The sequence below is a fragment of the Mytilus galloprovincialis genome, chromosome 8 (genome assembly GCF_965363235.1).
Source record: "Mytilus galloprovincialis chromosome 8, xbMytGall1.hap1.1, whole genome shotgun sequence".
Lineage (NCBI taxonomy): Eukaryota > Metazoa > Mollusca > Bivalvia > Mytilida > Mytilidae > Mytilus > Mytilus galloprovincialis.
In genome coordinates this window covers 69,239,187-69,265,532 of record NC_134845.1, presented here as the reverse complement: position 1 = coordinate 69,265,532, position 26,346 = coordinate 69,239,187, and the positions used below count along the sequence as shown (strand labels likewise).

The 26,346-nt window shown below is 31.8% G+C and overlaps 1 protein-coding gene across 1 annotated transcript in view; it reads left to right on the top strand.

The window, feature by feature from the left end:
• The first annotated feature begins 13,123 nt into the window (after nt 1–13,123).
• The window catches only part of LOC143042458 (uncharacterized), a 58,999-nt gene continuing 45,776 nt past the window's right edge, over nt 13,124–26,346 (top strand). The window contains exons 1-3 of the mRNA XM_076214755.1: nt 13,124–13,259; nt 15,155–15,393; nt 17,838–18,019. Coding sequence (XP_076070870.1) covers nt 13,140–13,259; nt 15,155–15,393; nt 17,838–18,019 — 541 coding nt within the window. The 5' untranslated portion in view covers nt 13,124–13,139. The remainder of the gene's footprint in view (nt 13,260–15,154; nt 15,394–17,837; nt 18,020–26,346) is intronic.

The following is a 26,346-nucleotide window of genomic DNA, read 5'->3' as shown; positions in this document are numbered from 1 at the left end:
ATTCCATATCATACACAAGAAACTAAAATTAAAAATTCTACAAGACTAACAAAGGCCAGAGGCCAATTATTGCTTGATTACGTAGTTACATAAATACATGTTACATATCAGAACATTAAAACTCAGATAATCTTATTGTTAATTATTTTCAAACTTACATATCAGAAGAAAATTTCCGACAGATTGAATGTTCATATCTTAATCATTGAGTGAAACCTTTAAGACTGGTGTTTACATCACAACATTTAAACAACTCTGCGTGCTCTAGACAACGTTACCGTATTACTAATAGATGTACATGCATACAAAATGTTACTTTTTGAAAAGTGAACAATAGGATTTAAAAATTGATTTGAATTTACATCTAACACCATTAAAATGACAATAGATATGTATCGTATTGATCAAGTCTATTTAGTTGAATTAAACTATCATGACAGTAGTCGCATTAGATTCGTTGAAAAAAATAAAGTTAGCAAATACTAAATGCATTCGATACATTAAATTATCTCTGCTGATGATTATCATATTTGTTTAAATTGTTTAAATATTAAAACTATAAAAATAAAACCAAATAGCAATTAAAAAAAGGAATACATGACAAAACCGTTAGAGGCACAATTTTTATCATTTGCTTTGAAATGTAGTTTTTATCAAAAATTGATATATCATTTCCTTCCCCTTGAAAAAGAAAACAAAAATGAAAAAATAATCATGAGATTACAATACTCAAAGATTTACATTTTGATTCAATACAAAGACAATTATCTATTGTTGAAGATTGTATGTTGACCTCTTGGTGTTTTTCTGTAATTTGAGAATGTGTTCTTGCTATTTACATAATATATTGTGTATCTATACTATTAAACGGAAAGACCTTATTTTGTGTGTCGCTTCTCTTCCTCCCACAATAAATTAATCATCATGCCTTTGTGTCCTATAGGTACCATGCATCGTCGCATTTGTCATCCATTCTTATGACTATTCAGTTTGGGTTATTTTTGGAGAAAAAAGAAAAGTAAGGTGTCTGAATATTGTTTCCGTTATCAAACCGACTGTTAAGTCAGACATTTTTAACATTGAGAATTTATCGTATGATAGATAACACAAATAATAAATAAATAAGCCAATCAGAGCGTTGTCCATATCGTGGTTTTTAGATCGTAAGAACCACTACTATTGTACCTCGGTTTTAACTTGCACATAATTTTCATATTTTCATTAGTACTCGGACGGGTACAGGACAATTATTTTCACGTTTATCTGCATGCATACTATGATAAATATACTACTATGAAATATAGCAGTGATGGCCATGAAGAAGAAACTTTGAATTGATAGTTAATAAAAAATTAAATACACTTTGATATTTATAATATAGATACGTATGTTCAAAGTATACACACACGCGAAAATAATAGAATATAACGGGAAACAAAATAATAACGGAGTTTGAATAAAAAAGAGAGGGCTTAAAAATATTGTCCTACATCACTGTACCTATATAACATTTGATATCATTTCTTAAATTCTCAAGACATAAAATCTTTTACAAAAATTCATCCTAAAATAGGTAACATACTTTGAACCAAGCTTAAAATGCCCGCGATTTCGCTTTAGGTCAAACAGGACTTCCGTTTTTAAACTTGCACGCAAATTTCATAAGAGCACTCGGGGACAGGACAATAATTATTGCGTTGATAGAGACTTTCCTACTAATATAGCAGTGATCGTCTAGGAAAAGAAATTGGTAGTTAATAGCAAATACACTTTACTTATAGTAAACGTATGTTCATAGTATACAGAAACGCGAAAATAATGGAATTTTACAGAAAAAAAATAACGGACTTTGGAAACAAGGTCGAGGGCTTAAACTGTTTCCAAGTACCTATGAATTTTGATACCTTTTCTGAAATTCTCCAGGTATGAAATCTGTTGGTGAAATTCTACAGTCGCAAAATCTCACAAGCTCTAAATGCCTGCGATTTCGCGTGTGTGTTCTAGTCAAGCATAAAAGTACAGACGATACTCTACACTCAAAATGCGCACCCTCACATTGCATTTTAACTGCTGACAACAGTATCGAATACACACGACTCATATAATGAGAACTGTTTATACATTGTGTTTTATCATCAGAAACATACAATTTCAAGTAGTCTTCTTAGAATATAAGCATTGCCTTCAAATGCATGTTTATAATACAAATCATCTACGGCATCAGAAGGAATGGATGTTACGAAACACAGTTATAATTTCTTTGATTTTTTTATAATTGATCAAATTAAAAATAAAGTTTTAAACCAGTTGTCATAAAGTAGAAACACTAATTTAGTTTAACAGATTAGAATGTCATTCATTTAAACTGCTACCGGTTTATTGTCGCTTCTAATGATTTATTTGTAATGCACTTTACATTAAAATGAAATATATATATTACATGATCGTGAGTATGCTCTTTGTCTATAAAGCTCAAATTTTAATTGATATTTTTTGTTAAAGAATCAATAATGATAAACAGTTGTCTGTTTGCTTAGATAATTTAAAAACGAAGATGTTGTATAATTGCCAATGAGACCACTCTGCACAAGATACCAAATGATATAGAAATAAACAGCTATAGGTCACCGTTCAGCCTTCAAAACGTAGGAATCCCATATCAAATAGTCCCCTAAATTTCAAATGTAAAACAATTTAAACGGTAAAAAAAACGGCCCAATTAATGTACAAAAACAAGTACGAAAAACAAATATGTAACACAGCAACAAGCAATAACCACTAAAATACAGTCTCCTGACTTGGGACAGGTACATACATACCGAATGTGGCGGTGTTAAACATATTTCATGTTGCAGAATCTCGAACCTCCCCTTAAACTGCTACAATACAACATAAGGACGAACAATACAAATCAGCTGGAAAAGCATTACAAAATCAACTCAAGTAGTATTCCCGACTGATGCCCTCTCTCTGCTATAAGCTTTGAAGAACGATAAACTAGCTCAATTTCATCAAGCATACAACATCAACTGTTACAACAGTACTACAGTGGATCCCTTCATACTGTGGAGTTTGGGTAATAGACAAGTCGATAAATTAGCAAAGCATTGTGCTGAACAGCAACAGGAAAACATCCAGTCTGTTTCACAGAGATGTAGACTATGATCAAATATCGGCTCAACACTTTTCAAAAGCAAGACAGTTTCCATCACATAAAAAAATCTTAAAAAAGCCCATCCTTTGACTGAGCACAAGCAACAGACTCAACCATCATCTATAAAAAGTCAGAAAAATTGTTCCATCGCCAAGGTATTCTTGTGCAGAGCAGGATACTGCACACCTCTTACATCATGCACGATCAATCAGGCACTGAGAGATAAGATATGGCACTCAACAGTATTACTGTAAGAGAAGCAATATAAACCAGTGGATACTCTACAGAAGACCCCCATATTGCTGAGGTGACTGGTATTCAAATATAACGGCGAACAATAAGAATAAGAACCTAATCAATAGTAATACCAAAAAAAACAAGTATGTTTACACCGTTCTCAGTAAACTGTTCTGAATGTTGATATTACAGTTTTTTTTTAAAGATATTGTTTCGTATATAGCTTGCGATTACAAACGTTTTGCAAATATCTGATAGTTAATAAAGTTCTGTTCATGTATTCAAAATCTCGGAGGGGTTGAACAGAGCTTCTATCTGGTTTGTTTGTGTCCATGTAACATTTTCAATCCTTAAATAATTATGTCTGATTGAAGACTAAAGAATTGTAAGGTACCAAAGTCTAGCATCGATTAAAAAAAGAACAGTTACGTCCTAAACATAACAGATACATGTATAAACAATACATACATGAAATTAATGAAATTTTGTTTTGTGTAATTTACATTTCACTTTGATTATGGTACTGCATTTTGAAGGGTAAAAGTCTTGTTTGATTCAAATTGAAAAATGGAAAAGGAAAGTGTGTATGGAGATTAAACCATTCAATAATTGTACACTGGTTAATTAACCATTGTGTCAAATAGTTTAATTAGTAGACAAACAGAAATATCATTATTAACTACATTGTAGTACAACATATTGTTAGCAAATGTTAAACTTGGACCTGTTATTAGGTCTTTCCACTTTTCCGTGGATAGACCTATTGGTTTTCTTCTGATTATTAATTTTTTTCTTCCACCTAATTTTCTTTCCTTCGCTGTTTTTTTGTTTTTTTTTTGTTTCACAAGATGTCGCTTAGATATATTATATATGATATCGAACAGTCAATACGCTTTTGAAACTGACACCGCGTAACAAAAATCTTTTCCATATAAAAGTTATCTCCCCGAACACTGTTTTTCTTGTTATTACTTATATGTCGCAACGGTATAAGAAACCCACAACTTTCTTTTACCAAATTGCTCGTTATATCCTCAGGATGATTTGATTAATTTTGACCGAAGCTATCCGGAGACTCCATATGAGAGTTATTTCCCCTTTTTGTTTGATATAAGTGAAATGTATTTCTAACTGGAAAACCATAAGTGATAGAGGTCTAGAGTCTTTTGATTTGAGGTCCTTGGTTAAAAAAAAAATGAAAATGAGGTCAAGGTCAAAGGTCAAGTTCATGTTCAAAATTTAGATTTTGGCTAGTTATCGCTCATTTTCAAAAATCTTATAAGATATGGACAAAATATTTTCACACAATTGTTAGCGCGACATGTCATTACACATAAATTTTAGTCGAAAGGGTACGTAAACATTTGATGCGAGTTTTCCCCCCTTTTATATCTAATATCAGTCGTATGGTTATATAACTCATTAACAATATAAAGTAGAGACCTAGAGTCTTTTGATTTGAGGTCCTTGGTTTATGACCTTGAAATTGAGCTCAAGGTCATATGTTAATTTAACGTTCTAGATTTTGACCTTTGCTTTTACCTCATATTTATTCCTGTTAAAGCTATTATACTTTTTGCATTAAGTTGTAAGCAATATGACGTTGAAAAAGCTAACCGGAAGTCACCTTTTGTAAACCGGAAGTAGCTAATTTTTGTAATAAATTATTGTAAATGTATGTAAAACCATATATTTTTGGAATCAGCGTCAAGTAAACTATAAGACAGTACCGGAAGTAACATATTTTGAACTGGAAGTAGAAAACTATCTCCCTTATTTGTATCTTTTTGTATAGAAACCTTATATTTTTAGAATCAGCGTACAATAAGTTGTCATTTGACGCTGAAATTAATATTTTAAAACCAAATTTTAATATTTTCATATCAAAATAGATCCTTACTGGTGGAAAGACCTTCAATTGTTCTCTGAACAATTGGTTTTTAATTAAACTTGTTTTTGCACATTCAGTTTAATTCAAAATAATACGGTTAGTGTTAAGGACTGTGTGTTATCATTCAGCGATGTTATCGTATTTTTGGTATTTGTCATTCAATTATAATTAATGAGATCTTGGTACAAATATTTAAAAACATAAAAATAAATAAATCACATTAGGATTTTTGATTCCTACTATACAAATTATTGACAATACAATGAATATGCTTTTTTTTTAATATTAAGTTTTCTTTTTTAATAAATTTGATACTCTTATAATAATATGATGCATGGATTATCTTTATACAAATCGAATGTAAAGAAAGTGACTCCCAGTTATCGTTTTATCAAAATATTGTATATTTAATCTATTTAACTTGATATTTATTCATGTTATAATAGAGCAGTGAATTTGATTATGACATGCCTTTGTTCTATATCTGAACATTCACGCACCTTTAAGAGAAATTAGACAATTCGTGCAAGATTAATAGAAATATGCATTATAAAATGTTTGCAAAAGTTAATGATATTTCAATAAACAGTACGTGGTGGTCATATATTTTGTGTGAACAGCTGCATATACTAAGTAGACCATGAATATTGCTAGAAATTAAAGTATGCTATGCATTGTTCGAAAATAGCAGCAATTACTGGTAGTGGATGAAATTTTAAAAATTAGTACTAGTATCTTAATGTATGAAAACTTAACATTGAATTAATTTACTGAGACATGAATAAACAGCGCCCTTACAATTAGTCTCTTCATTAATTGTAAAAGCTGATTTTTTTTCAAAAAACTAAGGATTGTCTTATCCCAGGCATAGATTACCTTAACCGTACTTGGCACAACTTTTTGGAATTTTGGATCCTCAATGCTCTTCAACTTTGTATTTGTTTGGTTTTATAAATATTTTGATATGAGCGTCACTGATGAGTCTTACGTAGACGAAACGCGCGTCTTGCGTACTAAATTACAATCCTGGTACCTTTGATAACTATTTACACCACTCTGGGTCGATGCCACTGCTGGTGGACGTTTCGTCCCCGAGGGTATCACAAGCCCAGTAGTCAACACTTCGATTTTGACTTGAATATCAATAATGTGGTCATTTAATTAATTTCCTGTTTACAAAACTTTGAATTTTTCGAAAAACTAAGGATTTTCTTATCCCAGGCATAGATTACCTTAACCGTATTCGGCACAACTTTTTGGAATTTTGGATCCTCAATGCTCTTCAATTTTGTACTTGTTTGGTTTTATAAATATTTTGATATAAGCGTCACTGATGAGTGTTATGTAGACGAAACGCGCGTCTAGCGTACTAAACTACCTTTGATAACTATATACTCTAAAACATGGCAAAAAGTATTTTGAAGCATGGTAAATACATTGTAATTAAAGTTTATACTTAAAGATGGATACAAACTCCTAATGTTTGTGTGTCTCTATTACAATTTAGTACAAGACAATTGTTAGGGTCAAATGTTATGCTTGGCGAAAAAGAGTCCAAAGATAATCAAAAGATTTTTTTCAACTGAATCCAGTTAGCTATTTCCACCATAAATGGTTATAAAGAAACTGGTCGTGTAAAGGCATATTCTTAGATTTTTTATCAGTTGTATATAAACTCATCATAGATACCAGGACTAAATTTTATATATACGCCAGACGCGCGTTTCGTCTACAAAAGACTCATCAGTGACGCTCGAATCAAAAAAGTTATAAAAAGCCAAATAAAGTACGAAGTTGAAGAGCCTTGGGATCCAAAATTCCTAAAAGGGTTGCCAAATACAGATAAGGTAATCTATGCCTGAGGTAGAAAAGCCTTAGTATTTCAAAAATTCAACATTTTGTAAACAGTTAATTTATAAATATAACAATATCAATGATAATTCATGTCAGCACAAAGAGTGCTGACTACTGGGCTTGTGATACCCTCGGGGAAATAAATCTCCACCAGCAGTGGCATCGACCCAGTGGTTGTAAATAAACTCATCATAGATACCAGGACTAAATTTTATATTTACGCCAGACGCGCGTTTCGTCTACAAAAGACTCATCAGTAACGTTTGAATAAAAAAAGTTATAAAAAATTGTCTGTTTACACTTGCAATAAAAAAGAGGCTAAACATATCAAAGGAATATAGATCAAATCTAATAAGTTGAAAAAAAAGACAAAGCCATGACAAAAAAAAAACTCCAAAAAAAAACCCACAAACTCACAAAGAATAGTTCACAACATAACAAATTTGAGCAAAACAGTGAACAATACACACTCTAAAAACAAGGAGAAATGTAATAAAATCCTGCTTCACAAGAGACACATATATTGTTTCTCATAAAAGATACGTCTATAAGTTATATCACGTGATTTTGTATCAAACAATAGCAGATTATTCATTTACTCGTATCTAAGCCTAAATTTGAAATGAGAAGATGGACGTTTTACCTGAAAAGTAAGATTGTATATTCAATTTTAACTTATCTTAAAATTAAGCAAAATAATTTTTTTTGTCTTGCGTTGATAATGCACTCAGTCACACAAGGCTTATTTTGTGAAAGAGAACTCTATAAATAAACATCCTCACTTGAATACTGATATCATCAAAGATTCTGATAATATGGGAAAACGGCTAAGGATTTAGATAACTGGTTAGTAGTGGTTGATCGTTCATATAAGTAAAAAGATAAGTTAAAAGTAAAATAACAAAAATACCGAAATCCGAGGAAAATTTAAAACGAAAAGTCCCTAAACAATTGGCATAATCAAATGCTCAAACACATCACACAAATGGATAACAGCTGTCATATTCATTACTTGGTACAGTCAGTTTCTTTTGTCAATAAAATCTGGTTTCATAGCTAACTATACCTCTCACCTGCACGAACGCCGCACACAATTATATTACATTGAAAACGATATGTAAACAACACAAACATACGGAAGCCGTAAGGGGACACACAAAACATTAGAAAATATTTTTTTTTAATTCGAGATCACGATAAAACATTACCGTTTTACCGAGATCTCGATAAAAAAATATATCGTTATCTCGATAAAACGAAATTGTTATATCGAGATCTCGGATTATGAAATCGTTATCTCGATTTATTATGTCATTATCTTGATTTATTATATCGTTATCTCGATTTATTATATCATTATCTCGATTCATTATATCGTTATCTCGATTTATTATATCGAGATCTCGGATTATTATATCGAGATCCCGGATTATCAAATCGTTATCTCAATTTATCAAACCGAGATCTCGGATTATTTATATTGTTATCTCGGTTTAATATATCGTTATCTCGAGAAAACGAAACTGTTATATCGAGATCTCGTATTATTAAATCGTTATCTCGGTTTAACATATCGAGATCTCGATAAAAAAATATATCGTTATCTCGAGAAAACGAAACTGTTATAACGAGATCTCGGATTATTATATCGTTATCTCGATTTATTATATCGTTATCTCGATAAAACGAAACTGTTATATCGAGATCTCGGATTATTATATCGTTATCTCGATTTATTAAAACGAGATCTCGGATTATTAAATCGTTATCTCGGTTAAATATATCGAGACCTCGATTAAAATATATCGTTATCTCGATAAAACGAATCTGTATTTCTGAATTCGTCATTTTGATGTTATCTTACAAATATTCAAATTAATATCAGAAAAAAAAATTCAAAGCATTCTTTAAAAATTTTAACTTAATTCATTCATTTATTTAAGTTTGGAGAATAAACTAGTGGACTTCCCTAACTATTATTTACCGAAATTCCTTGGTTCAGTGTATGGAAAACCTGAATACCAAAACATATATATAAATATTAAGATACTCAACGTTATCTTTTTTTTATTTTCACGTTACCTTTGCTGTTCTTCATCTCAAATATATAGATATAAATTGTACATTGTGCCGCAATGACCATTAGAGGGGTTACGGAGGACCTAAATGCCAAAATACGCGTGAAAATTCTGAAAATAGCCAATTTTAAATAATGGAATGGACTGGTGCGACCTTTTAGCCCCTAATTACATACATACCTTATACCTCATTCGAAAGCTTATTTATAGAGAACAAAAGACATATAGTCAATATGTTTCGCAACGATATTAGAGGAGTAACAAAAACCCTTCGGCCCCTTTATACACTACTTGAAAGCTTATAGAAAGAGAAATAAAATGGTATATTAATAAGCTTTCGAATGAGGTATAATGTATATTTGAAATTAGGGGCTGAAGGGTCGCAACAGTCTATTCCATTTTTCAATATATCCATTCCATTATTCAAAAAAGCTATTTCTCAGTTTTCACGCGTATTTTGGCATTTAGGTCCTCCGTAACCCCTCTAATGGTCATTGCGGCACAATGAACATGTTATATCTATAAATATGGTATGAAGAACAGCAAAGGTAACGTGAAAATAAAAATAGATAGAGTTGAGTATTTTAATATTTATATATATGTTTTGGTATTCAGGTCGTCCATACATTAAACCAAGGAATTTCTGTTAAAAATAGTTAGGGAAATCCACTAGTTTATTCTCCGAAACTAAAAAAATAAATGAATCAAGTTAAAAATTTTAAAGAGTGCTTTGAATTTTTGTTTCTGATATTAATTTGAATATTTGTAAGATAACATTAAAATGACGAATTCAGAAATACAGATTCGTTTTATCGAGTTAACGATATATTTTTATCGAGATGTCGATATATTTAACCGAGATAACGATTTAATTATCCGAGATCTCGTTTTAATAAATCGAGATCACAATATTATAATCCGAGATCTCGATTTAATAAATCGAGATAACGATATAATAATCCGAGATCTCGATATAAGAGTTTCGTTTATCGAGATAACTTTATAATAATCCGAGATCTCGATATAATAAATCGAGATAACGATATAATAATCCGAGATCTCGATATAACAATTTCGTTTTATCGAGATAACGATATATTTTTTATCGAGATCTCGGTAAAACGGTTATGTTTAATCGTGATCTCGAATTAAAAAAAAAATCTAATTTTTTGTGTGTCCCCCTTACGGCTTCCGTAGTACAAAAGCCGTAAGGGGACACGCAAAAATAAGAAAATATTTTTTTTAATTCGAGATCACGATAAAACATAACCGTTTTACCGAGATCTCGATAAAAAAATATTTCGTTATCTCGATAAAACGTTATTGTTATATCGAGATCTCGAATTATTATATCGTTATCTCGATTTATTATATCGAGATCTTGATTTATTATATCAAGATCTCGGATTATTATATCGTTATCTCGATTTATTATCTCGAGATCTCGGATTATTATATCGTTATCTCGATTTATTATATCGAGATCTCGGATATTATATCGTTATCTCGATTTATTATATCGTTATCTCGATTTATTATATCGTTATCTCGATAAAACGAAACTGTTATATCGAGATTGCGGATTATTATATCGTTAACTCATTCATTTCTTTAGTTTCGGAGAATAAACTAGTGGATTTCCCTAACTTATTTTCAACAGAAATTCCTTGGTTCAATGTATGGACGACCTGAATACCAAATCAGATATATAAATATTAAAATACTCAACGTTATTAATTTTTTTTACGTTACTTTTGCTTTATCCCATATTTATAGAAATAACATATCCATTTGGCCGCAATGACCATTAGAGGGGTAACGGAGGACATAAAAGTCAAAATACGCCTGAAAATTAAGAAATAGCCAATTTTGAATGATAGAATGGATATTTTGAATATTGGAATATTGGAACAGCTACTAATTCAAAATATACATTATACCTCATTCGAAAGCTTATCAAAATTCCATTTTATCACTCTTTCTATAAACTTTCCAGTAGTGTATAAAGGGGCCGAAGGGTCTGTGTTACTCCTCTACTAGGCGTTGCGGAACATATTGACTATATGTCTTTTGTTTTCTATATATAATCTTTCGAATGAGATATAAGGTATTTATGTTATTAGGGGCTAAAGGGTCGCAACAGTCTATTCCATTTTTCAAAATATCTATTCCATTATTCAAAATAAGCTATTTATTAATGTTAACGCGTATTTCGACATGTAGATTCTTTGTTAATCCCCTAATAGGCGGTGCAGAACATATCAACTATATTTCTTTAGTTCTACATAAATTAGCGTCCGAATGAGGTATAAGGTATGTATGAAATAAGGGACTAAAGGGTCGCAGCAGTCCATTCCATTATTTAAAATTGGCTATATCTCAATTTTCACACGTATTTTGGCATTTAGGGCCTCCATTACCCCTCTTATGGTTATTGCGGCACAATGGACAAAAGAGTGGTTGGTATATTTAACCGAGATAACGATTTAATAAACCGAGATCTCGGTTTAATAAATTGAGATAACGATATAATAATCCGTGTTTAAATCGAGATAACGATATAATAATCCGAGATCTCGATTTAATAAATTGAGATAACGATATATTAATCCGAGATCCCGATATAACAGTTTCGTTTTATCGAGATAACGATATAATAAAGCGAGATAACGATATAATAATCCGAGATCTCGATATAATAAATCGAGATAACGATATAACAATCCTAGATCTTGATATAACAATTTCGTTTTATCGAGATAACGATATATTTTTTATCGAAATCTCGGTAAAACGGAAATGTTTTATCGTGATCTCGAATTAAAAAAAATATTTTCTTATTTTTGCGTGTCCCCTTACGGCTTTTGTACAAACAGACCTAATCATGATAATAAGTAAAGATGTAAAAAATAGAAATACATCAGTCATCGTTGTACAATAATCTTAATAATCTTGAATACAATTAAATAAAATAAACTGTGCTATAGGTACATGTATATGTACTGCTAGTAAATAAAATAAAAAGATAAAATACTGTTATAAAAGTTCCAAAAAACCTAATCTAAACATACATATAAAATACACACTCCCTTTTACCAAGTAATGGGGATAAAAAATATGACAAAAATCTCGGAGCTTATATTTATTTCTGTTTGAAATTGCATCCTTTGTAAATATTATTATGTAATAATTGTTGATTTTAAATAACTAGTACACAATGTCCTGGTAAGTTCAGATTTGAGAAAGCAAGAAGAGTTTATTTGTTCACAAGAATATTTCCAGAGTTTCAAATGTTTGAGATCAAATGCAAATTCTTCACTGTTCCTCACACGTAGAGCAGTATTGTAACTGGTACTGAACTAGTATCAATATGAACATGTATTTAATATCGTACATATTTTCTTCTTCTTTACAACATATATTTCGTGCTTCATCCGTATTTATTATTGTCAAAATAGTACACTTAGCTACATCAACACCTGTTTTCTTAAACAACATAGCCAGCAATAAACACACGTTAAAACAAGCTTTCGTAGCCTATCTAAATATAATATTTTGTTGATTGTAATCAAAATAAAAAGCATACTAATAAAGATGTTTTGTAACCTTCTCGTACGTAGCAAAGAACCGAATAGAATTCGACATAAATATATGTATGCCTTTTGTGAACAAACAATGCTTCTGTTGTTTGATTGATACAAAACGCCCATCGCTTATATAATATGACACTGTGACTCGACAGATTGGTATTACGTAATAATGGTACAAAATTAAGGAAGTTTTATTCTTAAAATAGGATGATTCTTTTAATCACTTTCAAATGAAATCTAGTCTTGCAGAACATATTGTGATCAGATGTATCTGTTCAAACGTCTGCACGCACATTAACATTTCAATGCAGTAAAATTATTTTAACTGAAGGATAATGAAAACACAAATTATGAGCATGTTCGCTCTGCTCATTTTTATAATATCACAAATCATTAATATCCATGGATCCCATTTTCAAGGAGGAATGATAACATGGAAGTACAAAGACAATCAGGTAATACATTGTACATAAATTTTGTCAAATTAAAATAATTTTTTCAACCCTTACCAAAATATTTGCACAGAATTTGTTATTCACAGCATCGTAATAATATTTTTAAAAATGTTTAATGTTGATTTTTTTTAGGGTTTAAACACTGCATTCAAAACTAAAGTATATAATACATTTATATTTTATAACAACACTACTAATTAAAGGACCACATCTATTTAAAAATTTCACTCCTTATAACAACGAACTATGCAAGTGTAAGATACATGAATAAGGGAAGTACTAGTAATGACATTCCTAACGTAAAATCGTATATTTCACGAAGTCAAACATCGAACTGTAAGGAAAAATGCATTTTCAGCTGATTTGAATAAAAAAATTGAATGCTAGTTTATGGACTTTTCTGGTTTAAAATGATACTTGGCTTGATTTTTTATATGACAAATATTTGTACCAAATCTTATGAACAAATCACTGATCTTTTGCTTTAATTGAATATTTTTGCAGCAAAATTACCGTCCCTTTTTCTAAAATCAGGAAGTTTTAATACAAAAAATATATTTTCAAAGAATTGTTACATAAATAAAGTGTACTTATATATATATAGAAGATGTTTCAAACATTAGTACAAAAATTCGTTTCTATTTATCTTTTCAAACGAAAAAGTTAGGTTTGTCTTACAAATGTACCAAAGAATAAAAGTGTAAAAAAAAAAAACACGAAACTTTGAGTAAATTTCTAAAACGTTATTTTAATTCATCTCTAGAAGTAGCACATGAAGATATATTTTTGAAATCATTTTTTTTAATAGAAACTAACGTTTGAAGAATTATGATCGTACATATAGCTAACAATGGTTTCTATTATTTACAAAAAAAATGAGACAGATTCATACGACGAATTCTAGAAGATCAATTTACAAATTTCAGATGAAAACAGTCTCTCTAAAACTTTTCAATAAAAAATTGACAGGAAGAAAATTTTCATGACTCACTAAATATATGTCATTATAACAAATGTACTAAATATAGATTCTGAAGTAATTGATATGTTAAATGTAATATATATATTATACTTTTTCGCCGAAAACAACCTTGCGTTGTTTCCTGGTAGTGGCCACCTACTTGACGTTAGATGAGAAATTACACAAATTATTTTGAATTTGTAAATAAAACAAATGGTTGAACACATTAATTTTGATTTCATTATTTCATCATGTCCAATGGTGTCTATGTATCGGTAACTAATTATTTAAGAGTTTAACGATGTTGGAAAGACTTTAAGTTTTGAAAACATTGTATATTAAGGTCGCACTGACTTTCTGAAATTGAGAATAAACGTGGATGAAATTAAAAATTCATATAAGGTTTTACAAATGTTTTTGTATGGATGCTTTCACATATTTTTGGGTTTTTTTTTAGTTTAGTTCTGAACTGATTGAATATGTCCCTATTCATTTGAATGTTCTTGTTTTCTTATGTATGCACTGACAGACACTGTTTGGGTTTACAGAAGAGTTGGCTGCGCATACAATGTTAACCCGGTTGTTATTGATTTGGTTGATATCTGCCAAAATATCTTTCCTTTTCAAATTTTGATCAAGTGAGGAATGAAATTTCCAATTTTATAAAGGACTTTCAGATTTAAATTTCCCTAAGAGTCCTTTTTTGTTTGTTTTATTGTTCCCCTTTTTTGTTGATGAGTTAAACACGTTTTAGAATTTAAACGTCTACTATTTAATTCGGCGCTGTTAAATATCTTTTGTCGTATAAACAACATTGTTTTTGTAGTGATAAGTACTTTGCATGTACTGAATTATTTAGCATTATAATACTAGTACGTATGAATACAAAAAGCTGATTTCAGTCGTATTGAATTTCATATAATTTTTTTAACAGGTATACATAACGTACAAAGTGTCATTCAATAATCATGAATGTGACAATATTTACATATTGAATAGAAGTTTGGTAAACGGTGAAGGATCGTTAATGTGTTATAGCGGATGCCATAACACATTGGTAACTCCTTTGTCTTACTATTGCACACAGTTTAGTGACGTTGACAACTGGAAATATGGCCAAAGGACATTGAATGTTACGTTTCCATCTACGTCAGATAATATATACATATTTGGGTAAATATATATTAATAGTGTGTTCGAACTATTTTACATTTGTTGTATTTTGTATTACGTTTGATGTATATTTCTGACACTGGCTTACTCGTCTGGGGAAAAAGGGAATATAACCTAACATTTTTTTCAAAACGGAAAGTCCCTTATAAAATAAGATCTCCATTACACCTACTTATGGTGAATCGTGTCGTTGTTATGATTTTAATGCTGTAATACAAATCGAAAACTGTGTGAATATACCCTTAGTTTTTGATGGGGTTCGTGTTTCATAGTCTTTAGTTTTCTATGTTGTGTCTTCTGTACTATTATTTGCCTATTTGTCTTTTTATTTTTAACCATGACGTTCATGACGTTGTCAGTTTGTTTTCGATCTTTGAGTTTGACTATCCCTATGGTATCGTTCATCCCTCTTTTATCCACACGGTATTATGCGTTTGTTTAATGTCAATTGCATTGACACTGTTTTTTCGAATAAGATAGCTATTAAAGAGCGAAACAAGGCATTTGGTTATGACAGAACACGCATATTATCATTTTAGAATCGTTATTCCTTTATGAGGACCAATTAATAGTTTGTTAAGGCAATTCTTATGTTTTGCTATTCGAGTTTGATATACATAATGCCTTACAAAGGTCGAATCTGATACAAGCAGTAGGATGAACCAATAGTCGGTTGTAAATTTTAACAAACTTTAACATGTTGAAATAACCAAATGATGAGAAATAGAAAATCTATAATTCATATGTGTAGCTTTTGTTAAGATAGTTTGGTATTTTTTATTTTGAAGGTTTATTTAAATCATTAAAGGAGTAGGTCCGGTAAGGACCGATTTTGGCCTCAAATTTCAGGTTCATCTAACGAAAGATTTTGACCACTTTTAAACACTTAAGTGTCTATTTCATTTGAATCAATTAGTTTATGTGAAAGATTTTAACCGATTTAGTCATTAAAAACGATCCGATTCAAGCTCAAATATAAAAAAATCTACCAAATATGCCGACAAATGTCACTTTTCAGATGTTTTTTTGTCAAAAATGAAAGTGGCCGTATCCTTGTTCATCCTCAACCTTTATATATGTTATGTATTATCATCAAATACAACTTACATTTCAATATTAAGGATGAACACGAATGTGTCCACTTTCGTTTTACACGAAAACCGTCTAAAATTGAACTAAAATGCTAGAATTGTGAAGATTTATGTAATTTAGCATGACTTAATGGTACTAGTACTCGATATGTGTGCATTGTATTGTCAAAAACAGCCCATATTTATGTAGCAGAAGCATTCTTCGGGACGATTTCAACTTCTTAATCATCAATTTCCCATTTCTCAGCAGTAACATACCCTCTACCCCATCGTATGGTATTTACACATTCTAGTTGATACGTTATGCTCAAGCATGTTCACAATATTAATATAGGGACTTCTTATGCAGTAGTGTACTCCTGACGCAGAAACTCCACTAACATGAGTTATGAGGAGGAAAGATTAAAAATGACACTCCGTAAATGTTATGGACACAATCATTAATTGCTCGATCCATACGATATATCTTTGTCTAGAACTTTTTAAATTTACCTCTGACATCACTTTTGATGCGTCGATCAAGTCGTGTGATATACAATGCGTGCTTCTGTTGTGCTGTTTTGTGTGCTTCCCTAGGTTGTTTTACGAGTTCGTTTTTATTCTGTGGTTGTCAGCACTTCGGTGTTGACATGAGTATCATATAGATGGATTTTTTATTTTATAAATTTTCGTTTTGCAAAAGTATGAATTATTCTAAATACTACGGATCTTCGTCTCCTAGGCATAGATAACCTGAACCTTTTCTGGCGCAACTTTTTTGAATTGTTGATCATCAATGCTCCTTAACTTCAGACTTCTATGTCTTTCTGAATGTATTGATGTGAGCGTCACTGATGGGTCTTGTTTGGATAAGGCGCACGTCTGGCGTATTGAATTGTAAGCCTGGCACCTTTGATAACTATTAGCATGTCGAAATGTATTATTGTATTGTTTATTTGTGTATTTCCAGGTCCTGAATGTTTTTGCATTAAATTGTACCGTAGGCTTTCCATGTAACGTTGTCCTTTTAGGGTTATATTAAACATTGCCATAAACGCGAGGTTTGAATGGCCACAACACCAGGTTAAACCCACTTTTTTTCTTTAAGTATCCTGTACCAAGTCAGGAAAAAGGCAGTTGTTATCTTATTGTTAGTTTTTATGTTTGTTACATTGCCGTTTGATTTTTTGTTGCACTTTAGTGTTTTTGTTGTTTCGTTGTTTTCCTCTTTGTTGGTGTGTTTCCATCGGTTTTAGTTTGTAACCCAGATTGTTTTTCTCTTAATCGATTTATGACTTTCGAACAGCGGAATTCTACTGTTGCCTTTACTTATTAGATATGTTTTGAATATAATAAATGACTATAATTCCAAAGGTACAGAGGCGGTTCTTGGGTTTCTCTTGCTGAAGGTGGAGGTAGTTGGTCTTTGATAGCTACAGCAAATTTAACCATTCGACAAGATAATGGACGAATCAACTCTTCACCAATAGCTGCAATGCAACCATTTGTTACAGTAAATAAAAATTGTGCAATGCCATATGCCTTGATAATTCCAGGTAAGCTAGTACTATGTCTTAAGATCGTTTGGTAGACTGTTGTTGATGATTAATGTTAAAAGAAATCAGGTGATAGTACACTTTTGACTGATATGAAGTTTCCAGTTCACTTTTGAACTCAGTTTACTAAATGCCCGCTTCAAATATTTACGATTGTATTTGATCACAACTTCATATTTGATGAAGTATACTACATACAGAAGTCTGCATGCTAAGTCTGCACATGTGGAGCAGAATCTGCTTACCATTCCGGAGCACCTGATACCACCCCTAGTTTTTGGTGGGGTTCCTGTTGTTTATTCTTTAGTTTTCTATGTTGTGTCATGAGTACTATTGTTTGTCTGTTTGTCTTTTTCATTTTTAGCCATGGCGTTGTCAGTTTATTTCGATTTATGAGTTTGACTGTCCCTTTGGTATCTTTGGTACCTATTTTACAAAAATGGCTACTTCTTATAATTAATATAGCCTTCAGTTCATGCATAATACCACTCGCATATGATTGCTGATATATAGGTATAAGAAGATGTGGTATGAGAGCCATATATTTACTGATATATACTCTGTAAGCGCTGCAATGACAACTATTGTCAATGCATGTGCATACTAATAAGCAGCTGGTTCTTTGACAAAACCATCATTCATTTATATCAATATCTAATATATATTATATTGATATATTGTTATCTTATTGATTACATTGTTTTTTTTTTGTTTGGAGTGGTTCTGTTAACCCATGACATATAACGTCGAACAGTCACCATTTCGTGTTCAAATATCATGACAATACAATGATTCAAACTAATGCATCATGATTCTTTATGGATTTACTTTCTTTCTTTTATATGTTATATGATTCGCTACTGACCCCCAACGGATCAATAGAGGTTGAGAAAAATCCATATATAGAAAGCTCGGTGGAAGACCTTATCTCAAATGGATTTTATATACTCTCTATGATACGTAGGGGGTCAGTAGTGAACCATATAACAATTTTATCGCTTGCTGGACTTGCATGCTGCATTTTGTTGACGATAAACGATGAAAGACAACAACAGTAATAGATTACGTCACCATTACTAATCCTCAACGGATGCAAAGGGTTACCACGTGACGGCGTTAAACCAATCACAGCGTGATAATTTACCATAATTTATATAATTTATAATGGAGTTTTTTTTTCAAAAAACGACAAAACAATTTCTGTATCCTTTGGGAGACTTGCTCTCAATATAAAATTACATCTGCTACCCGCATTGACAAGCAGAGAGAGAGAGAGAGAGAGTTAATAGCATGCTGGATACGGAATAACCCTTTCTGATTCTGGAATGATACAGATACCAGACTGTGAACCCTTATTTATAACGAAAATATGTATATAACAAACCTATCAGCAGTTACGAAGTGTTCGTCTCTGAAATGCAATGGTTTGTTAACTTTTCTTGCAGATCTTCTAACAGGAGGCTCAACACTATAAACACTATCGAACAGTGGTTTTTTTAATATCGTCATCCTTACTAAAAATGAGGGTTTTTCGCTTTCCTCTGACGCGGTACTCTCAACATTTGAAGGCGCTAAACAATGCACAGGGTCAGGTGCTCGGATATGCGCTATTTACAGTCGGTTTATATATATAGGGTCGGACAGCTTTCTTTTCTCTATTGGATCGTGGAGTTTGATAAGATGTGAAATCGGAATGTTATTAACTATTTACGGACCATCAAAAAATGGCTGAAATGTTCTTCCTACACCGGTAGGTTCACATGGTAAATAAATATAGTCACCAATGGATAATTTCAAATTGTTAGTTTTCAAATTCTCTTTTTTCTCCAGTTGTAATCCGGATACAAAAGCATTGGTTGATACTATTTCATGTATTGTGTCTAATTAAGAAGTGAGATCCTGAAAATAAGTACGCATATCTACTGGTATGCCTTAAACGATTTTCTGTTAAATTATATAAGCGGAAAATTTGGACGTTTCCCATAACGAATTCCGAATGGAAAACAATCAATGTTGTCGTTTACAGACGAGTTCATTGAGAATAACACTGAATATAGTTCGTTTTCCCATGGCTTTCCTTTTACAACATGAGTTGTTAGACGTTCTGCTAACGATGTCTGCTACGAACGTCGCTTTCATCGGTATCGGCATCATACGGGTCACTTATAATTGTGTCTGCGCCATGCGCATTGTCAGATAAATTGACTGCTTGTACATCGGCAATCAGTTCTGAAAATTTTTGACCATTTGGTTGTTTTACTTTCCAGCAAACGTCTTCAGCGAACGGAACAAACGGTTCATCTTCATTTGGGCTCTTCACGACTTCCGATTTGCTATTTTCGCTATTTTAGTACTGCTGTAGTATTGACATCTAACGTTCGTAAATTGCCCCTTTAAACTGTTTTTAATACGAAGTTTTCAGTGCTTGGGGGTCACATTCAGCTATCAAAGAATTTCCACTCAAATAATTATACGTGTTGTATGTGTTTCGTCATCTGAGTCAAGCAAATTTGCGGGTAAGGTAAACAGGGACTTCACTTTTGAATAGATGGGTTTCGAACGAGTAAATTCTGAATGAGATGAGTCAATAGTTTCGGAAACGTCTACATGCTCTACTTCAGGTATAATATCTGAAAATGATGCACACTCATATACCTTATTCAGTACATTAAATTCATGCATTGTACGGCCTTTCGGAATAACGACATGCTCGCTTGTTGGATTTAAAAGCTTTATCGGAACTTTCCTATTGTACTTTACATTACCAATAGACTTACCTACAAGCAAACCTTAACTACATGAAAACTTGTTTTTAGAGCACACACCTTGTAATCCAAATGTAATGTAATTCGGAACTCTAGCCTAAACAATAGTTTTTTTTTTATATTTGGTTCAAGACTTAGTCGCTTATGACATTTGAGTTTGAACATTTGCGGTATTCAATGGACATGAAATTTTGCTAAAATCTATCACAACATTATTTTTCATCAATAAATCTCCCTAGAATAAACGAATGTGAAGTCACATGGAGAATATATACATAAATATCGGTTTTCCTGTGTGTCTGTATGTACAATTTAATTTTTGCCGTGTCCGTTACTATAATTGTGTCATTATTCATGTTATCTCGTAACCTCATTTCGGAACAATTCAACTGTTCAAATGATAATTTTTGCTTGCACAACTGACATTTCGCAGTCGACAAATTTTGGCCTATACCGTTCCAATAACATTCACGCTGTCGGTGACCTCTATCATTACATTTAAAACACGGTCCGGAAAAGTTATTGCGATCATTTGTAACTTGTGCATATTCTGCACATTCATGCCTAATAACAGAGACGTTAATGTCTGTTTTTGATCCTTAATTTCGGATATTTCAGATGAAGCCGCTGTAGGAGCCTCCGGAGAACTTTTGTCGTATTTCGTTTCCTTTTGAGTTTTTACTAGCTCGCTTAACTCCCAAATTTGATGTCACAAATCGCGCACTTCTGTATTTTTGATCAGCGGCGGTTCTTCTTTTATCACGAGATTTGTTTTTGAAGAACACTGCGGCAACAAAAAACTCGTCATGTTTTCAATAACCGTAGGCTTCTGCCATTTTTGCGGAAACCAGGCGTTTTGCATATCTTGAGGCATCCCTGCGCGGACAAAAAAATGATATTTGCTCCGGTAAGCCACTGATGAATTTTGAGCGCATTTCGTGTTCCGGCTTGGCGAGTAATTTACCGTTTTCATAAATTTGACAATAAAAATCTTCCAATCTTTGACCGGATAGCAAAGTCAGGTTCTGAAATATTTCACTATGCATAAGTGAGTTAGCCCCATGCCCACATATATTTACGTATTTCTCCTTAAAAAGAATACGGACACATTTCCAGGCGGATTTGATTTCATCGCTTAATGAGTTGTATCTTGTAAACGCTGGATCTTTTAGGTGTAAATGAAAAGCAGCTAACATGCGCTTGTCAGGTTGGTTAAATTAAGATAAAGCATGCAATGTGGTGAACGATTTAAATTCAGTCAAAAACGTATTACCATTCGAGATTTTCAACAGCCATATTAGGTCTCGCAAAAAATATATTCCATCTGACCCATTAATCTGCTAAGAGTTATAGCAACAGGCAAATATATTATTTGGTAACGATGTAAAAATGGCGACTTTGAAATGATTGTCTCAGTTTCATTTTTCAGAATCACCTGTGGAAATTATTGTACCAATCACAGCCTTGCAAATGTCTCAAATTTACACCAATTTTACACCCTTCTGTATCCTTGGGGGACTTTTATATTCAAAGGACACAGAAAAACACAAATAAAAATAGCTTTTGTTCAATATTAAATTACATATGCTACCCGTATTGACAAGAAGAGAGAGAGAGATTTAATATCATGCCGAATACGGAATAACCCTTTCCGATTCCTGAATGATACAGATACCAGACTGTGAACTAACAACCTTTATTTATAGCGAAACTATGTATATAACACAATAACGGATACAGCCAAATTATATGACCATTAGAAACTTACACAATTATAACCTCAAATATTAGAGTACAATTGATTCATTACGGTCTTGGTTTGAATGATAATGGCTAACTGCCTAAATTTTGGTTATACAAAATGTCGGCCGGCTATGAGTAAATATGCAACTTGCAAATTTGCAAACTCAATCTGCAACATACCTACTGCATTTTAAATTATATCTAACACTTTTTCAAATTTCTAAACATAGATTAAATGTAGACCGTAAATTCCATAATATATTGCTAAAACATTCAATCGCTTTACCAGTAAAGAGTTAATGTTGCGAGTTACGTTCCTGAAAATGTAATTGCGACTAACTTAGACAGAAGATTATCGCTATTAATTAACCTCTTATTGATTCTCTTAGTCATGTTATATTTTATTTATTTTCGTGTACATTTCGATTATAGTATGTGTACTAGCTGGTCTCATACTCGTGTTGAAAGGACGAAAGTCACACGTCCTGAATGTCACAAGTGAGGAAATGTAAAAGGAAATTATAACATAACACAATTAATAATTAAAGTAGTTATATTTTGACAAAGAGATTCCACTTGAAACTCTTAAATTCATAAAATGTTTTGTGATCTTGCATTTTTAAAACTAACAAATATATCGTTTGCAATCAACTTTCTCCCACAACAAAATTGCACATTTTAAATGACACATTCCGTGCTACTCATTTCCTGTAAAAATATAGCTTATGTTCATTATTTGTAAAGTATTTAATTGCACAATACAAAACCACATATTGAATGATTTGTTTAATTACTATAAATGAATTTTTAACAAGCGCAGATGAGTAAACAAGCATTTATCCTGCAATTGGGTGTCTTACTATACAGATACAGCCCTACAGATATAGCTATGCTGTATCTGTATACTATACAGTTATCGCGTTGAAGCTCCACCAACAGCCGAACTTTTTTTGTGTATTGCTTTTGACGAGTGTTGTATGAACCTACATGACCTCATAATGTGTATTGCAGTCGCATTTCAATGAAGTATTGTTTGACCTGATGCAAATTTATGATTACTTTTATACGTTCTGTTTGTTTTCAAACATTTCTTTAGAGCAATAAGAATTAAAACAATTTTCTGATTACAGACAATTATGAACAGTAGTATTTTTTTACGACGACTATCATCGATTTCAAAACTTGAATGTGTGCATGTGTTATAAAATAAACGATGTCAATTTCAGCATGCATGTTAAATAAATGTCCAGTTCAGTTCAAAATTCTGATGCGTAGGACAATTCATACACTTCTGTATCAGATTGGATAATGTTTTGTTATTTGTTTTTACTGTTGAAATCAGTTGTTATGTTAAAATAGATAATTATTCACCTTGAGCGATGTAATATTGTTGACCATTCGAGATTCTTTTTTTTTTGCGAACCCGTCTTCATCTGAATGTGTGATTTTAATATTACGACACGGGGATTTTAAATCGAAAGTAAATGCAAAAATGTGAGTTTTTGTGACTTTTAAAGTACAAACAATATACAGAATTTATTGCAGGATAAAGACAATAACTGTTAAGCGTCTTCAAATATCAGCTGTATTGTACTTGGCTCTAAACAGGAGTAAAAAGTCGGCAAAGCTCGCATTACACCTGTTTCTTAGCCTCGTACAAATACAGCTGATATTAAAAGAAACTAAACAGTTATTGTCTATATCTCCAGTTGATATACAATATGTGGAAAATGAGGTTATTGCCGATTGAGTAGAAACATATACTCTTTCATTGTAATAATTTAGGTTTAGAGTAAAGATAATTAAGATAAAGCGAAACCCAACGTCCACGGCTTCCCTCTTCATCTTCACACAATTACTATCATTGTTTTCATAGAACATTGCAAGGTTCATGTTCGGAACCATATCGAAATATATTGGTTTTACTAATGTCCTACAATAATTATATCACATAATCTATAATTATGTTTATAAAGAGATATATTCCTTCTGATAAGAAATTATCAAGTTTGTATTATATATGCTATTTATAAATTTTATATGTTTGCAATCAATCCTACACTAATATAGCGTTTCGGAGGTATTTTTTATGATAAATAAAATATTGTTATATAGGTCCGCCATCATCAGGGATTGTCCTATATATTTCAAAAATTATGGTTTCTTTACCTTGGTCGATGTCAGAATATCTGATAAATTTCTGTGCCTTTTATAAGCAATTATCGGTGTTTTTGTGAATACTTCATTGCAAACCACATTATCTCTTATGAGATGCCAATGTTTTAAAAGGTGTTTTCGTAATTTGCTTATGCAAGGATTATATTTAGTAGCCATTACAAGAGGAATTTCCTCTTTACGTTTCCCTTCCTTAGTTGAAAACAAATGCTTTCTCTCTTTGGTTAAGGCTTCATTGAAGCTAGACATGATTTCAGTGTCAGTGTAACCCCTATTTATCAAATTCTGTTTGAACTTTAAGAGAATTTCTCTAAGGTCATTATCATTGTTTGTTGATCTCCTGTAACGAATTACTTCTCCCCGGATAAATGCTTTAAACACGTGCTCCTTATGAGAGCTATTTCTGTGCAAATATAGAAAAGAATTCGTAGGTTTGAAATGGGTTTTCATGTCTAATATATTATCTTCTAGAAATCTTCTGCCCTTGAATAAATGAACGTCTAGAAATGTTGTGTCAGATTCTGAAATTTCATATGTGAATTTGAGAAATTTGTGATGGCTATTAGCCAATTTAAAAAATTCTTCAAGTTCATGTCTTTTACCGTGGTATATTATTATTCCATCATCCATGTATCTGGCATAATAAAATATGTTTGTCTTGTAAGGAAATGACGAAATAATTTCTTTCATTATTTGATATAATAAAATATTACAACACTCTGGTGCACAGCAGGCCCCAATTGCAGAACCTAGACATTGTTGATATAATTGATCATTAAATTCAAAGATATTATATTGCAGAACATATCCCAAGAGGGAAACTAAATCATCTGTAGAGGGATATTTTATAGTGTAATGCGATTTATCAAATGCATCATATGCTGCTCTTACTGCTAAAAGAATTTCTTCAATTGGACAGTTGGTAAACATCTGACTTATGTCAAAACTACATAATAGGCAATTGTCTAATGATTTGATTGTTTCTATTTTTTGTATAAAATCAGATGAATCTCTGATGAAAGTATGGTGTTTCTTAACTATTGGCACAAGAAAATAATCAACATAACGACCTATGTATTCAGTGATCGTACCAATCTGGGAAATGATAGGTCTCCCTGGAGGAACTATTAAATCAATATTAAATCCTATACTCATGACATTGTCATAATCTACAAAATTTATTTTATGTATTTTTGGTAATATATGCATTTGTCCCGGTCCGTAATTTTTCTGATTGCCATTTATCATGTATTTGAATGAAATTTCGTCAATTTCATTATGAATGTGCATTCTAGTGACAAAATCATTGATATTATTTCTGGGAACCTTGAAGTCAAAACCGTCAAGACTTGTGTAGTGATGCGATTGTAATTGCCGATAAGCTTCGGATAAGTAAATACTCTTATCAAGAACAACAACATTGTTGCTTTTATCAGCTTTCTTAATAAGAATTGATTTGTCTCGCAAGAGTGAAGATATGCTTGACCTCTCACCAGGTTTCAGATTGTCTCTAAATCTCCGAGGCTGCATTGACGACAACTCATGTTTTGTTTGGAAGATATAATTTTCAAGTGCATCACAGCTGTAGTGAGGTTCATATTTGCTATTCTCCCTGAATGGGTGTATATTTTCATTCTTTGAAAA